Below are 18,790 nucleotides of genomic sequence, written 5' to 3' on the forward strand. Positions count from 1 at the left end.
TATCTGTAGTCCTTATTTGAAGATTCTTTGCTTTATTTTATATCAATTTTTCTCATATTCTAGCCATTTTAGTTGTTTATTTTCTCATTTCATTAATACTTGTTTCACATAAATTTTCTCTTCAGTAATGTTAGCTGTTCTAAACCTCATTGTTATTCACATTGGACTTCACTGGTTACTTTCATTTTCTTTGACTAAGTATTTTCATTACTGTCCATTTGATTGTAAATGCCAATCATAAAATGCATATCACTGTCAAATGCATATCATTTGACAGTGATATTACTGCTTGTGGTAGTATGACAGTGCTTTCTTTTATTTCTAATGTAGTAAATCTTAAAACTGCCATCTTTTCAATCCCCTTTTGCATTTTCATATGAAAGATATCTCAGTTCTTTATTTCCCAAGCTCATTCATTATTCCCCATCTTGTGGCAACTGATGTCTACCTGATTTTTGGAATGAGAAGTAATTAGATCAGTTTTAATGACTGACCTAGCATTGGAAAGATTGTGGTGCAAGAATTGCGGGTAGGAAAATATGAAATTTTGAATTTTCTGTACATCTAAAATAATTGCATATACATGGTTTGTTGAACTGTAACACCAGATTAAATAAAGCCATTGCCCATTGACTATAATAAAAATCTTTTAAAAAATAAGATGCAAAATTTTCATAAATAAATTAAAATTAAATTTCATTTCATTTCATTAAGTTAAATAAAAATTTTCATAATTTAATTAAAAAAATACTTTGTATTTTATAGTTTTATTTATTTGCAGGATGAAACTTCTAGTGTTGGAAGTACGACAACTGATAATACCTCTTCGCGCAGTGAGACTCCTACTCAAAGGGGAGGGCGTAAGGGCAGAAGGGGTCGACATAAACCACCAAAGTTGTCAAAACTTCAGTACAAGTTTACGTAAGTTTCCATTTCTGTTTACCTATGCAGATAAGTTAACACATGCAGAACAAATGAAATTCTGGGATTGTGTTACAGTTAATGCAGGCAGTATAAATATTACATTGTTAAAGCTATTGTTTTTACTCTGCAGTGGATTTAATTTCCTCCATATTATCTTCATACATTTTTATACCATCATTAATTCTACTATTTTTAATGGGTATTACTGGTTATTCTTTTTTTGTTTTTCATAGATTTTGAAATATAACTATTTATTGTAAATTTTATATAATAGATTGAGTGTTTTATCTGTTGCTGAATGACTTTGATGGCACATGACACTTTAAAACCATGTGGTAGTCCTGAAAAGGGCTGTTTGAGGTTTTTGCAGTGATTGTGTGAAAGGGCCATTTGTGCGTTTTGTGAGATAGTTCTATAGAAAGGTGATGTTAGCTTTTTTTTTAACTTTTGGGATCGCTGTTAGGTATTGCTTCAGAGGATGAGATGATTGATTTGTAGTGTGTGTGAAACTGAGCTTTCCCTCAGCAGTTGGGTCCTTTCTACTGCCTGGCAGTAGTGGCTCCCGGAGCCCTGCAGTGTCAGGTTGATGTTGGTTGCCTTCCACTGGCACAGCCAAGGAGGTTCTTCCTGAGCAATCCCATGCTGCACCAGCTCCTGCTGTTGGACCTGCCAGCCAGGACGCTTGAAGCCCGGCGAGCTGGGGTGGGAAGATAGCTTCTGTGCCCAGCAGCTCACGTGGCAGGTCAGCCAGGCCTGTTGTTATGGCGGGGATGTTGGCATCTGCCAGGAGGTCTCACATTGAGCTTGCCAGGGAACTTCTTCTTCTTCTTTTCCAGGCAGTGGTCAGTGACGAATTGAAAATTCACTCTTTTATAGGCGCCTGTAAGTGGTAGGGCCACAGCACTGCTTTGTTGGGAGAGATATGCAGTCAGCTAGGTTGTTGGGGAGTGGCACTTGTGCCACTACGTATGGTATACTTTACTCCTGCTGACATCTGAGCTGCTAGCGTTACATTCTCCAATATGAAGCTCAGCATGTATGTGGCAACAGTTTATATACATATATATATATATATATATATATAATTGAATACTACCACATCCATGTGTGCATAGACAAACACATCACCACCAGTTTTTAGTATCATATAAGGAGGTATGCAGTGAATTGCCAAACAAGGAATAGACTCCTTTTAATACATGATAAATGAGGAGTCTCAGTAACTGAAGTAATGCCAAAGTCATGTATGTAGTAAGGTAAAAAATGTCCAATGAAGAGCTATTTGCAAGCCCCAACCTTTAAATTTTTTGATTGCTGTCTATTAGTCATGTTTATGTGCATTGGTGCAATTTTTCTTTTATAAACAGAATGCAATCCTTTTTACTTAAATTTATTATTATTAAAAATATGAATAAAGAATTGTAGCCTGCATCATTTCATAAAAATAAGAGTAAAAAGAATTGTCTATTCTTACAAGAAATAAGCTTGGTAAAGTAAATTTACTACTTGGAAATGTTCTTGAAATGACAGTTAATTGTATTTTACTACTATAATGGTTCCCAAATGAATTTTTTCTGTTGAATACTAATTGATACGTTACTATAACAGCACAGAAAACTGCATTAAATTATTTTAAATCTCCAAAACAAAACTGTAAATAGTTGAAAGATGATGGTAAAGTATAATTTATATAAGAAATGACTAAATAGACCCATTCTGTTGAATTTTATCATTATTTACTTTCTACTATGTGCCCAGTTCATACATGAACTTATATCTTTATACATATTTTTTTAATGTTTAGTTAATAATATAGTTGTTAAACAGTTAAAATTTTAAGCAACTTAAAATAACTTGTCTTTATAAGAATCATGCAAATGGTATTTAATTTGTGAGTATTTAAAATAACTCTTCTATGTAGTTGCTTAAAACTAAAGTTTATATTTGGGATGCATTTCATATTTTAATCAACTTTTTAAGATACTTTATTTTTAGTTTTAATTTTAACAATATGCCTCAAATGTCATATTTCCAATATCTAATACTGTTAATATATTGTGATATTTATTATGGCCTCACTGAACTGCTAGAAATGACATCACTAAATACTGTTTGGAAATTTATGAAAATAGCAATTGCTGCTGGGCCGATGAAAATAGCTTCCATGAAAGTTAGGAAAACCCTTTTTATTAATCATAGACAGATGACAAATTAAAGAATTATTTAATAGGTCTTTGTATTTGATGTGAATATTAATAACAAGTGTTAGGTAATATACATACAAATTTAAAAACATTAAAAAACTGAAGTTACAATATGTCGTTCTGTAAGACTTTTAATGATTACTGTCCTTTTCATTTATGTAAGTTTAAAGATAGGTTATACCTTTTAAAAATTTCCAACAAATTATAATATTTAATCCACTTATCGAATGTAGTTTCCACCATAATTTCTTAAGAAGAATTTTAGGGTTACAGTCTGAAATGTTTTAAATAAATGTAATACTTTTTGTGTTGCTTCATAATTCAGAAATCTGTGTATATGCTTTTCTTAAAAGTGCTAAATATTGCCGAAGTGTATTCCTTTCTTACATCATCAACATTATTTTAACAAAATTGGTTTTAATGATAGCTTTTCTAATTTTACTGATAAACCTTGTGATGAAAAACATGCAGACTATAGATTTTTTTTACAAAAATTACGTAATCTTGGCCATCTAATTTTTTTCATAAATGACATGACAATTAATTGAGATTTATTTTAAATTAAGTAATTTATGTGTTACTTTGCTTTATTCATTCTTGTTAGTGATATTATCCCTATCACCATCATTATCAAATCCATGAAAAAATTTACTTAATTTGTTAGCAAAGTTTTTATTATTCAAATATTATTATATTTCAAATAAATAAAAAAATATATTTCAAATATTTTTTTATTTTTAAAATATGGTTCAAATGGGGAAAACAAGAGGAATTACAGGAATTGAATATTTTATATGACTAATATTTTTTAGAAGTCTAAATACTGAAACATGCCCTCTTGTAAGAATTAATTCAAATAAAAATCATTTGTCGTTACTATAAATTCATATACTCTAAGTTAAGGAGAGAATACAAAAATTGTTCATTGATTTCTTAATGTATGAAAGAAATTTTGTATAATGCATGGTAATATGAGACAAATCTCACTTAATATTAACTTGAATGTATCATATGTTAAATCATTGAATTTCTTGATTAAGATAAAAAAAATAATTTTGAAAGCAGTGAAGTTATATTAAATTTTACTGGTACTAAAACATGTAGCATCATGTGAATAGTAAAATTAACAAGAATATTAATAATGAAATAAATGTGAAATAATGAAATGACTACCTGTATTTTTATAATGAAAAGATTGTTAACTCAGAGGAGGTGATAAATAGATATATGTGCTGTTTAATAATCTAGCAGCTAATATTATAAATATAATCCTAACTTTCATAACTTGATTTAAATTAGTGATAAAGCTATCATATTGCTTGAGTGATCACTTGTTTTGAAATTTAACAAATAATTTTTAAAATGTGTGATTAGATTTGAGGTGTTAATGATATAATATAGATGTCAAAATCTTCAAATTTATTGTATTTACTTATGTAAACCTAGTAAACATTTGGTTGGTTTGTTTTGAAGGAAAAAACCTCTGAAAATTGCTTAGTCAAATAAATTTATAAATCTTTGGCAATTACTTGCTGGTGAACTGTAAACCTTTTGTTTGTTTCAAACATTGGAAAAGTATTTGAAAAGTGTTATTTATAAAAGATTTTCCAGCTTTTTTAACTGCAGATAATATATTCTCAAGTAAACAGTTCGGCTTTATTCAGGGAAGAGTATTGCCAGATGCTCTTGCTTTTATATCTTATAATATTTATTTATAAAAATTTGACAGTAATAGTGCTAATAGCTGCTTTCTTAGACCTAATTTACCTTTGAGAGAGGTCTGTTGTTAGTTGAAAGTTAGATATGTATGGTAATTTGTGGTACAGCATTGAGTTTTAATTAGATATTATTATTTAAATGATAGAACTGAAATTGTGAAGTTTAAAATCATACCAGCAAGCCTTGCATTGTGAAAGTTGGAATATTTCGAGGTACTGTCTTTGAACCATTATTTTTTATCTTGTTCATCAATGGCTTTTTAATTTATTTCTGGGAAACTATCTCATACCATATGTTGATACTGTGGTTCTTTTCTCAGGATCATGTCAGCATTTTGTACAACAGTATGTGTGATTATTTGGGTGAGACAGCTGTGTGGTTGGGCTTATCAGTTTTCCTTGATTGTAGAAAAGAATATTTATAACTTTTTTACGCTAGTGACAATGTTGTTTTAAAATTTGCCCAAGAAGTCCCCCTTCCTGTCTTTGCAATTAACATGTTGATACTGTTTTGAAAATCATGCAGTATTCAGTTTTTAAGAAATAATTTTTTTACTGCAGTTGGTGTCCTTGCTGTTACGATCACATTGGGACCCTCACTCTCTTGTTTTAATTGTAAAACCAAGGCTGATGTAAGCAGATGCAGTTTCATTGTTGAGGAGTGGTGGTGATATTTGAATGCACAAATGACAACTCATGGTGCAAACAATGAAACAAGTAATGAATGCATTTTGTGAACACTTTAACAAGGACTCATCTTGTAAAGCAACAAAACTTGATTGGAAGAAATGTGCATTTGCTTCCAGCAATGTTAAAGGTAGGGCTGTTGTTTTTAAAAAAAAATATGCAAGTGCAAGCACATGTCACCAGTCATTTTGACTGTTTCCAATTAAATTTATTTGGAAACAAGCAGCCGAACTTAATATACTGTGGTCAAAAGTGCATGATCATATTAAATTAGGCTTCACTATGAAACAATTTTGGCTATTTGTGAATAAATTGTCAAATAGAGATTCTACAATTCATTGTCAAATCCCTACATTCGAACAAAAGGTGTTGCTGCTGCCCTGCTTTATTTTTAAATGAAGCATTTGGTTTCCAAATGCAGTGTTCCCTCCCCCTAAGAGTGTTATTTTCTGATAAATGTGCAATTTAACACAGTTACACGTAGCATGAGTATGGTTTCCTGGACAAAGAAGAATCTTCATTCCATGCATAAATTGAAAAGGAATCCACCACTTGTCATGATGTGAGCTCGTATGACATAATACTTGCTCTGACCATATTTTTTTTAAAGAATATGTGAATGAGATTCTTATTTGCAAATTCTGGAAAGGTGGTTAATATTCAGCATTGAAAGAAGAGTATCATGGAATGTATCTGGATACAGCAAGATGAGGCTTCAACTCATTTTGATCTATGTGCTTGATTTTTCTAAATGAACAATTTCCAGGCTGCTAGATCAGCCGTAGTTCAAAGTATCACAGTTCCATTGCAGTGGCCCTCACAAAGCTTTGACTTTATCATACTTGACAACTCATTGCGGGAAATAATGAAATGCCTATGCATTTCAACATAGATATGCAACAAATGAAGAATTGCATAACATTATGGAGAAAGCCTTGCAAACCATAAGTATAGAGGTATTTTGCAATATGTCAAGGAGGACATGGAGATCTATAGATCTGTGCGTTCAACATGTTGTAACAGATACACTGGATAAATAATTCATTAGTAAAATGAATCTTAATGTTCAAATTGTGTATTAAGTCTGCATTGTAAATATGTAAGGACTTCTTGAACATATTGTATTACGAGTATTAATTTTTTTGGGTAGTGAAATTAAGCATGTGAAGTCTTGCAAGTACCAGAGTGGTAATATTTTTTTTTTTTATGAGATGGGATGTTCATGTGAAAGAGATATTAAAGAGGGAAAGATATTTCCAGTTTTATTTTATTACTTAACTAAAACTTTAAAAGAAAATTTATTTCCGAGTATAATTAATCACAGCAAAATTGCGTGGGAAGGAGGTAGGATAAAATAATGTGATCAATTTTCCAATAACAATTGAAATAAACTATTTAAAACCATTTTTAAAGTATGATTTACCACCTCCTCTAATTGGAAATGATTAACTCCCAATTAGATATAATTAACTCTTTTAGTTATTTTTGCAAAGAGTAAATTGTTTTTTGTTGTGAAATAGAAGTAAAGACTTAATTTTTCTCAAATTTTACCCTACATTTTATAAGAGTAGTAATTAAGATGCAATGAAATATTGTAATTTACTTCCAAATAAACAAAAGGCTCTACCATGTAATAGGAAAGCCTTAACAGAAACTTGTAAAATGCCTTGTGCAAAATTTAATTTATGTCATTTTATGCTTTATTCATTTAAAAAAATTAACTATTATCATTTTTTTTTTTTTTATTATAAACATTACCTTTGGGCTTCCAGACCTATATACAAGCAAGTTATCTCAGTAGGACTTACATGTACTTCATTATTGATTTTTAAACTACCATTTTTGTAGTTTTTTCTATGTAATTTATTTCTATCTTCATTATATCTGGTTTAAATAAATAAATTTCAGTATCCCATGAGTTGTAATAGTACTAACTGATATTTGGCCCATCTGTTTATAATTTCCTGCCATAGAAAATTATGTCTATCTTAAAAAAATTTGTTAATAAAATTTTGCTAAATAACTTAATTCTCTGAAATACTTCCGAAGTATGTTTTACACAGGAAGCATGGTTACTGAAGTAAAGAAAAACAATGGTAATAGTAGTAAGAATACAGAATGGAAACTGGACATATGACATATTCAGTACCAGTACTCAATAAAAAAAAACGATAAACTAAAAGTATGCAAATTGTCGATAGGACTTTTAATTATGTCTCATTATTTTCACAGAAAAAAAGAATTAAGAGAATCCAGTACTTTATGTAATCAATTGCAAATCATTTTAAATCTACAGAGGGATCCAAAAATATGTACTCACTGTTTGCTAGTCCATATCTCGTGACAAATTTGACTTGATGTGACAGTTTTTGGCTCTGAGAGAGGGTTATGGTATGAGTTTAGTATTTAGTTTTTGGCCATTTTGTTCGAATCTTTCACTTGATTTACTAAACTGATATTTAAATATCAGTACGTTTGAACCAGCTTGATAGCTTACCCTTTTATTGCATAATGATTATTACAAAATTTTAATTTTGGCGACCATTTCAAGGTGAACCCGATGATGGCTGATCGTGGCCATTCGTGTATTTTTGTAATCCTCTTAACGATACTTTATCTGAATCTGAAATCAAAAATCTGAGACAAAAAGTGTTCATACACATACATATACTGTATATTGAATTCAATAATGAACTGTTCGTTCATTGAAAAATTAACAAATCACAATTCAAAGAGTGTTACTGAAAATTATTTGAGCATGAACTTGTGTACATATAGAATGGGATGCAGAACATTTCAGTGGTTTTTATTGTTTAATTAATATTATTTGAAAACTAATCAACAGAGTAATATTATTTCTATAAAAGGAGATCATTTAATTGTATTTTAAATGGTTTGGTAGTTTATTTAAAAAAGGCACAAGAAAATAAAATAAGGCCTTCTCTTGTAACCTTGAGATATTGTTTTGAGTTGTACAAAGAAGTTATATTGTTTGGTTCGGTAATAGTGAATATTATTATTTTTTTTAATAATAAGTGAATTTTTAGCAAATTATCGCACATTCATAAACATTAATTCAAAGATAAGAAGTTAACATATTTAATTTTTAGAATGTCAGTCCGCACTATTCACATTTAATGGATGCCAAACTTGAAAACTCATTCTAACTTTAATGGTAATTACAGGAGAAGCAAAACATTTAACATATTTCAGGATTTTTATCAATGGTTCTCTTGGGAATAATAAAAAAATACTCAAGATAATTGGGGACTGTTATTTTAGTAATGGCATATAATTCATTTATTTTTTGTTATTGTATTATTTTGTATGTAATATGATACGTTTTAATTTTTTTTTTTTTTTTTTTTTTATGAAATTAATTTAATTTTTGTAATGTAAACTAAACACCTCGTGAAATTTTTTTTAGTCTATAAAAAAAATGACTTAAGTATGTATCTATATTATCAGGATTTACTGTTAACTTTTAGTTCTTTAGCAGATGATGTAGGTACTTAATACTAAGTAATGACTCATGCATCTTATTCACAGTTGTTATGTAAAGGAAGATCATGGTCAGCCTTTGTTTGGTGCTCAGTTTAATCACTTGCTAAAAGAAGGTCAGCCACTTGTATTTGCAGCTGTTGGTAGTAATAGAGTATCTATTTATGAATGCCCAGAAAGTGATGGAATTAAATTGCTGCAAGTTTATGCTGATCCAGATGTATCCTTTTATGATTTTATAATTATAATGATAACTCTTAAGTTTTTGCATGGTTTTTATATTGCATTAATGTAAAATTTATCTTTGTTTCTCTTAGTTTAAAACTAATCAAAAGACAGAAATTCTTCTAAATTTTTTATTACAAAATTTAATGCATTTTTGAAAGCGTTGCCTTATTGAAGAAACACAGTATGATAAACAAAATTCAGCATTGTTAATTGTTATAATTTTAGGATATTGCTCATTCATATTCCTGTTTGAATATAGTTAAATCAGAGTTGACAAATGTTCACACTGATGTAGTAAGTTATGTAATTACTCAGAAATTTAATTTTGAAGTTTTAATTGGGAAATCCATGTTAGGAATCTATGAGTAATTTGTACAATGATGTCTGTCTTAATATATCGAACTACTGCCTGAATTTTTTGATGAAATTTGGTGAATTTGCAATATCTCCAGCAGTTTTTTTTCTTCATGTTTTGGGTGAACGTTGTTCAACATGTGAATCTTGCATTTGAGAGGCTAATTCATTGCACCATAGAGGTTCACTATCGTCAAATAAATGTAGAAATATTCATATGATTAGATAATGTTTTATTTAATGTTTAGTTCATTATTTTAATATTATTATTTAATTTTAAACATATTACACAAATAATTTAACTTGAACATTGATTAAGTTTTTTGTTGATTTAAAATAAAGGTTCAAGTCCTTGTAAAGGCAGTTGCTTTTATATGGATATGAATACTAGACTGTGGATACCAGTGTTCTTTAATGGTTGGGTTTCAATTAACCACACATCTAACGGTCAACCTGAGTCTGTTCAGGACTACATGTTTACTGGTACATTTACATTTGCAGCTACAAGTCTGGCAAGATAGTAGCAGTAATTGCATTTGCCTACACACACACACACACCCAGATCTGGCAGCAAGCTGAAAAAACTGGTTGAAATAATAAAAGAATACAATTTCGAACTAACAAGACAATATTTTCTTAATGTAATAGTAACTGTTAAGAAGAAGCATTTTATAACAAACCAATTAGATAAAAAAAAGTAGCATATGCTTCCATTATCGAGCATGCTGCCTGCTAAAAATTCATATAATTTTTTTAATTATTAATAAACACAATAAATAAAAATAATAATTGAAAACAAGCACAGGTTAAGCATAAGTACACAATTCTTGAGTAACAGTTTCCATAATAGTAAGGTTTTTCAATAAGTAAATCCTAAATTGGGTAAATGCTTAGAACAAATAATTCATACAAGAGATCAATACTGAATCAGTTGCGTGTATAATTTCAAGTGTTGAATAGGTAGCATAACCATCTGAGAAATAAGTAAGTTGTAAGAAGCATAATTGTTGATTAAATAAGTGCATGGAATAGACAGGCCTCGAATAAATGTAATAGTTGATTGAATAAGTGCAAAACAGAATAAATGTTGAACAAACATAAATTTGAACTTGAATTAAGTACATAGGTAAGTAACCTTGCACATAAGCATAACTCTGAATTTAATTGTTGAGTACCATAAAATTGCCTTGAGGCGAATGACGTAAACAGCCTTGTATGCATATCTTGATAAAAATGATTACACATGTATAATAATATTTACTATATAAGTAAATCACTATTAAAAGTAATAGACCACAAATACATTGTTTGGGTGAATTTCTTATTTTGATAAGACGCAGTAAAACTGGCTAACTTCCTAATAAGCAAATCGCTTGTGGGAGGTCTGGACAGGTTTCTTATTTAGAAAGACGTGGTAATGCTGTCTAATTCCTAATAAGCAATTCAATTATGAGAGATCAGAAAATTGAAAGCATAATAGATAGTTATGTAATGCCTCCCTTGTGGAGGGGTATCCACAATGGGTAATTGAACCCATAAGAATTACATGTTAGATATCACAAAGTAAAAAAAATTTTAACCATTTATTCAATTCTTCAAAATCAGTAAAAAGCATAGTTTGTTTATTGGCCTATGAATTATTCCATTTGTGGTTTTTACCTTTAAGACATGTACTAGGTTGTCTGATGTCATAATTGTTTTTTTTTTTATCAAGCCGTATTTACATTGTAAGGGAGCAGTGTTTTCATTTAGTATTAAAAGCTAAATTTTTAATAGTTTGCCACTGATGTAAGTAATCCTTGGACCAAATATTCCATATAGATTGCGTAAATTTTTTAATTAATTGCCAAGGCCTAAGCGATTAACAGGAGTTTCAGTGATATCAGGATTAGGAATTCTAGTCATAGTAGAACCAATAAGGAAGTGCCCAGGGGTCAGCATTTGTGGATCCCTCAAATCAGAAGATATAGAATATAGAGGGTTTAAATTTAAAATAGCTTCAATTTGTGTGAGTACACTAAATAGTTCCTTGAAATTAAGAACAGTTTGTCCTATGACATGTAACAAAAGTGATATTTAATAATGCTCTTTATCCTGGTTTCTCATAATGTGCTGACTTATGGGGATGAAGAAGGGATAAATGATCAATCTATTCCTTGGGAAGTGATGAAGGTCTGTTGTGTTGGAATTTATTTGAATTAAATTAAAAAAATAATCCATGTAAAATATTATTTGCCGCCTTAAAGTTTGTTCTGTTATCAGAATCATTTGTTTTGTAATGCCGCTAAGTGAAATAAATCATCTCAGTGTGGCAATGAAAGCCTTCGCAGTTAAATCCAAAACTAATTCTGAATATTTAGCCTTAGTTGGGAGGCATATAAATAGGCATGCATAAGACTTTGAAGTGGTTTTCGATCTCTGCCTGCCATGATGAATTACCAATGGGCCACTTGTACGAAGTATGCCATTTGAGTCTGTAAATGGCAAGAGAATAATTTACCTTGTTTATTAACATTATTATCATTTTGTACATCATTGATTTCTAACTTAAAATATTTCAGTTATGAAATTCTTAAGAAAACCTAAAATGTTACATTTTATTCTTTAGTAGTTAACTACCAATTATTTTTTTCAGAGGAACTCGTTTTAACATGAATAAAATCTAAGGCAATAAGTAAAGGTCTGAATTAATTTACAAAGTGACAAAAAGTTTTCGGCAATGTCTTAAGATAATGTAGTAGTAGATGAGAGTTGAATATGTTTACGTTTTTCAGAATCTCAATCAGGTGGTAGAATAAATTCATTAGACAAGCAATTATTGTTAGTACAAAGTATTCTGTCTTGACATAACCAAAGAGGTCCTAGCCACCATAGCTTAAGTTATTGCAGCCTTTCAGGAGAACAACCTCAGCACAAAATATCAGCGGGATTGTCAGATAATTAATGTAATGTTATTCAGCATTAAAATTAAGCTGTTGTATTTCTGAAATACAATTGGCAATTAATACTTTCCATCTTGATTATTCACCATAAATCCAATTAACTGCTATCATAGAATCTGTGTATAAATGAATTTCATTTATTTGATTATTTAAGGATGTAATTACTTGATTAGCTAAACAGGTTAATAGCACACAAGCGCATAATTCAAATCTTGGTAGTGAAATCTCTTTGAGTGGTGATGCTCTAGATTTTGAACAGAGAAGATTGGATTAAATTTTTTCATTAGAATAAATAATTCAACTAGCCCTTTAGTAATGCTCAGCAAAGCCCTGCATTTGAAAAGTAGTAATATTTTTCTTATTTGCTCTGTAAATAGTAATTATGTTATCTGAGTTCAAGTGAGTATATAGAGCTCTCAGTTATGACAATAAACTATCAGATAAAATATCCCAATGACATTTAATTTGTCACAGTAGTTCCATGAAGTGTTTTTAAAAGAATATTATTAGTCTAACCATACCCAAAGGGTCATAAATACCAACAGCAATAGAACGTTTCTCTTAATTAGTACATTGTTTTTCTGTTCAGTAAACTGGAATGTCCATTTGTCTGAGCTATTATTCCATAATATACCTAATGTGTGTATGTTCTCATATTTATTTAATAAAATGTTACAGTTATCATTTGATAGGATTATTTTTAGAACATTACTATGCCATTTGTGTAATGGAAATCCATATTGATTTAACAAACGTTTTTCTTTATTACGTTTAAATAGTCACATCCTGTTATAAGGTCATTGATATAGAAATCATTTAATATAGTTTTACAGGCAACTTGAAATTGATCTTTGTTATCCTCTGCAATTTGAACCAGCATCTAGTAACTAGGAAAGATGCACTACTATTTGTATTGTAAATCACAATTCTCAACATATAATGTTTTAATTCTTTGTCAGCAGAATTTGTCATAAGATCCTCTGTAGATTACTGTCTCTGAAGTAACTAAAATTTGTCTACACATTTTCTCTGTCAGCTGTAATTACATAACTATGTAACGTGAATCTAAGTATTATCAAAAAGAGATTTTGCTGGACAATAGAGCCAATGTATAAAGTCTCATTGAGTGAAAAATTGTTTGAAGATTTATCAAAGCCATCAAAAATAATTTCAACTTAGTAATTAAGCTTGATTTCTAAAGTACTGGATGGTGTGGTAAATAAAATACATTATTTGGTTTTGTAATTATCCAATCATGTAATTTAAATTCAGATAAGTGATCTAGTTTTAAATATTCATGCATAAGTCAGTGTACTTCCTTTTGAGAGAAGAGTCTCAATTTAGCTTGTTTAAAATCTTTATTTCGCAACAATTATTTAGAGAATCATCAAGATTTGTCTCAAATTTATGTGGGAGTGTAAAAATGAATCTTCCTTATTCATTTCAAGAAGTATTTTTTTAATAAATGGGATTCACAAATTTGATTTTCATATGATAACTTATTAGGCATATTACTCTTCAACTTCCCAAAACCTTTTACTGGTGAGCAGAATCATGCCTTCAAGCAAAGAAAGTGAAAGTGGAAAGTGGAAGCTGGCAGTTAATGGTAGGTTTCAACCAGTTTGTAACCTAATCTCTGTTTCTTGTATTATTGGATGTTAATAACTGCATATGGATTTACTCAGTTTTATGAAATCAAGGTAGAACTACCACCAGTTAAACATCATATTTCAGACAGAATATTGCAACTTGGATCAGCCAGATTGTAACTTGGACTAAGTCAGATGGTAGTTTATCAGTTAGGTTTTATAATATAGTGGATTGTATATTAAAATTGTAATTTTCAAAATAGATTGTAATGTAAGACACTAATATAACACTATGCAAATTGACAAAACAAATTCTTAATGCTTAATATTGGAAGATTATTGTCTAAGAGTTTAAGTTGTGTTATATTTCTGAGACAATCATGTTTATAATAGAAATAAATGATAATAGTTCAGTAATTACCTTTAAGTCTGGCAAAATAAACGAGCAAAAGGAGATAAGATGTGAAGCACAGATGTGAATATCACCACTTAAAGCAGTCAGAAATTATGCCAATTTATGATCGATTATGTTGAATATTTCATCAGTTAATTATCCAGCCCAGAGGACCACTGTTAAATATATGAATCTTACCTCTTGGTTTATTGTGAGGCTAATTCATCTCACTGTAGAAGTTCCTGATCATCAAATAAATGTAGAAATATTCATATGATTAGATAATATTTTAATATTATTTAATCTTAAACACATGACATAAGTAATTTAGCTTGAATGTTGATTAAATTTTATGGTGTTGATTTAAAGAGTACACTTTTGAACTAACAAGACAATATGTTCTTAATGTAAAAGTAGCATTTAAGAAGAAGCAGTTTATTATAAACCAATAAGATAAGAAAAAATAACATTTGCTTCTCTGATCAAACATTATGAGTTACCCCCCCAGAATCACTCCAAAAGAAGGAAAAATCCAGTTTTCTCAAAAATGTATCTAATAATCTTCTTAAAATTTTGCTCATATAACATTATTTTAAGATTACATAATTTTGTATCATCACTATGTCTAAGAAAGTTGTGGAGTTTGCTGCCCCATTGGTCGTAAGAACTTATTTTTTGGCTCAGGGGTGGATTTTATGGTGAAATGTCTAATAATAAAAATTAATATTTTTTATGAATAAAAAATTAACTATAAGTTTGATTCTTATATATTTTCTCTCTTATAGTACTATTTAGGAGAGAATTCAAATTAAAAATTTACAAACATGTTTTATGTAGTCACTACAATCTAATATAATATCATATATGGTTGTGGGAAACTATATGTTATGTCTAAAATTATTGGATATTTTCTTTTTGTATACTGTATTTTTTTTTTTAATACCTTTTCAAATTACAGTAAAATTGTGGATTGCTTCTGTATTTGTTGAAAAATGATTCTCATATAATCATGTTCAATATTTATTATTTTCCTTTACTTGTATACGTTCAGGTTGAAGAAAATTTTTACACATGTGCATGGTCATTTGAAGAGGAAAGTGGTAGACCACTATTGGCTGTTGCTGGTTCTCGTGGCATTATTCGAATCTTCAGTCCTGCTACCATGTCATGTATACGTCACTATATTGGTCTGTAAAAGTGTACTTTTGAGAAAGTATTAATTTTGATTAAAGGGTTATAAAATGAGCAGTTTTAAAAAAATTGGACTGATAAAAACATATGCTCACGTTGGTATATGTATATTTTATATAAATATTACAATGTCTATACTTTTGATTGAATTGTACAATGACAAGTGATTAGAGATTGAAATTTATTTTCTTAAGGGGATGGAATGATTAGTTTTAATTTAATATTATAATTTTATTAATAAACTAAGTAATGTTACACATACCTTTTTATGGTTGTGTTGGCTTCAGCCTACAAACCTAATGTTCTTACAAGTGTGTGTGTAATTGGCAGTTTGTTACTCCAGAAGATCTATTAATTTTTTTTTTCAAATAAGCAGTCATATTAAAATTGTGACTCTTATGTATTTTGTTATTTAAATATAAGAGAATGTATGTGCCTTCTTGAATTTAGTTTGTTACCACAGTTCACTGTGATTCAAAAATATGAAGTCAAAAAAGCCCAGAAATAAATAGTTTATAAGTATCAATATATTCAGTATATATATATATATATATATATATATATATTTATAGCAAAAAGAAAATTTGCTCCACTACAGTACAGAATCAAATAAAAATTCTTACCTTATTGTTGGGTAAAGTTAACAAAAAACACAGCTTGTATTTGCCAAAAGAAATTGGACTTTAATGAGAAAGAACAAATGAACTTATGTTAAAAATCATAACCTTAAAACTAAAAAGAAAATTATGAAAATAACATAATTTGATGATACATAAGAATATCAACTGAAATCAGCATCTGAACAATGATGTTAAATGAAAAAATACATGAATATACACTTTTAAATACACATTTTGACAATATATATTTTTAACAAAGCCTGAAAACAAGAGAACATGAAACACCTTAATTTTAATTGTAAATTTAGAAAAACATAATATCAATAGAAAAATGTAACTGGAAAACAGTTGTACTACTGACATATACTATAATATGACAAATAGCAATGAACGGATGTCATTAACTTAGATAATTAAATTACAATAGTTTCAGTATAAAAAGAGTTAATTACAATATAATCGCATTGAAATTAATTGAGCATGTAAAATAGGTTGCAGCTGAAACGATGACACAACTTTATGTAAGTCACCTGTTGTGACTGTACAGTGAGTAAATGGGTGTTAAACTAAACATGAAATTGAAACTTGAAAGGCATAGGTATGATGAACTGAATGTTCCACAAATTTTAATGATAACATAACTGTTTAACGTAATAAGTAATGAAAAACTGAACTTGCCTGTAGCACACAAATATTTGTAAGAAACGAACTCGTGAATGAAGGTAAAACGAATGCATACAGCAAATTCCTGGGCGTAGTCCGCCGTGGTGTATCAGGAATACAGGGGTGAGAATGTGGCTTCGAGGTTGAGCAAGACTGCACGTCTGAAATGTGTAGCAACGAGTTTGAAGAAATTCTGCTTTGCTGAAATTGTAATAAGAAGCTGGAGAAAATTCGGCGTTGATAGAATTGACAGCTTGTAATGATTGAAACACTTTCCACAGAGAAGTAATGTAGAATTTGAAGAATAACTTAACGAAAAAACGAGGCTGGACGAACATAGAAAACTGTGAAATCACGAAAAACTGACGAGTAGAACTAGAAAATATTTTTGACATAGGAATACCACACCGTGTATCCGAGTATGAAGGTGATGAAGATATTAGACAAATCTTGAGAGCGAAACGTAAAAGGCGTCTTTACACTGTGAAGGTATGGTCAACTCGGATGAAAAAATGGCGTGAGTGAAAAGAGGGAGAAACCACAGCTAGGCAGTGGACAGGAGAGAGTGTGTGTTGGTAACAAGAGTAGTGTCTTAGTTTTGGTATGGAAACGAAGCAAAAGGGAGTGTATGAGGCCAGCAATAAATTTGCGAGAAATGAAAACACGCGGTCACTAAAGATGACAGAAATCGCCCGTCTGGCTGACGCTAGATCTCGAATAAACCGAAGAAATATAAACAAACAGATAACACATAAGACAAGCCAAAACGAAACATAGTAATAAATTTACCATGTCTGTAATAACAACATGACCCAACCCTAGCTTTGAATTCATTGGAATAACGGAACTTTACGCATGGCATAAACACTTATCGTATTATCTTTTTATTTTCACTTATACACCAATAGCACTTTTGAAGAATTTCTCATCAGTTGGTTAAAATTAACATTTTTATACTTTTAAAACCCTTTTCAAAACTTCAAAATCACACATTAAAATATTGTTACGTGTATATGTATATAAATATAGTCAAACAATTAAAAAACTATAATTCTTAAAAATTAAAAATTTTTTAACTTATTATACACGTGTGGCCAACCACTAAATACAACATTGCATTAAAATAATATAAATTTTACCTGACATAGACAAAAGTGCTGCTATCTATTACAGCGTTGATAAGAGAATCATTGTCAAACTGTATCTGTAGATTGATCAAGCTGAATCTCCGTTTCTATTTGTATATATGATTTTTTCTAAAATGTCCAATTTTTTATTATTATTATTATAATTTTCTCTTGTGATTTCAGTTATTTTCAAATTAGTTTTTAAGTCAGTAATGGAATGTTTATTCATTATTAGATGGTCGGCAATCTTAGAGAATCCTACTTTATTGTTTTTATAATATGTAAAATGTTCTGCAAATCTTGCTGTAAATGATCTATTAGTTTTTCCAATATAAATTTTATCACAGTCATTGCATATTATTTTACAGACACTACATTAACTATTAATATCATAATTATCATTATGGTTTTTTTAAATATTTTATACGATTGTTTGGCTTATATGCTGGTTTATGTTTTTCATCATTATAAACATTAATTAAATTTTCAATAATATTATTAATATAAAAGTATTTTATCTAGATATTGTCAATGCTGTGTGTATTATTTATATGTTTCAGTGTTTCAACATTACTAGATTTTAATTTTTGTTTTCTATAAATATTATCAATTAATGAGGTGTTATATCCATTTTTTACTGCAATACTT

At 29.4% G+C, this 18,790-nt stretch overlaps 1 protein-coding gene across 2 annotated transcripts in view; it reads left to right on the forward strand.

Moving 5' to 3' along the window:
* Positions 1–18,790, forward strand: part of escl (embryonic ectoderm development protein escl) — a 60,299-nt gene that overhangs the window by 1,774 nt on the left and 39,735 nt on the right. For both annotated transcript variants that reach the window (XM_075379507.1, XM_075379517.1), the window contains exons 2-4: positions 782–921; positions 9,083–9,254; positions 15,593–15,728. In XM_075379507.1, the coding sequence (XP_075235622.1) occupies positions 782–921; positions 9,083–9,254; positions 15,593–15,728 (448 nt within the window). The remainder of the gene's footprint in view (positions 1–781; positions 922–9,082; positions 9,255–15,592; positions 15,729–18,790) is intronic.

This window comes from Lycorma delicatula, chromosome 1 (genome assembly GCF_047948215.1).
Source record: "Lycorma delicatula isolate Av1 chromosome 1, ASM4794821v1, whole genome shotgun sequence".
Classification (NCBI taxonomy): domain Eukaryota; kingdom Metazoa; phylum Arthropoda; class Insecta; order Hemiptera; family Fulgoridae; genus Lycorma; species Lycorma delicatula.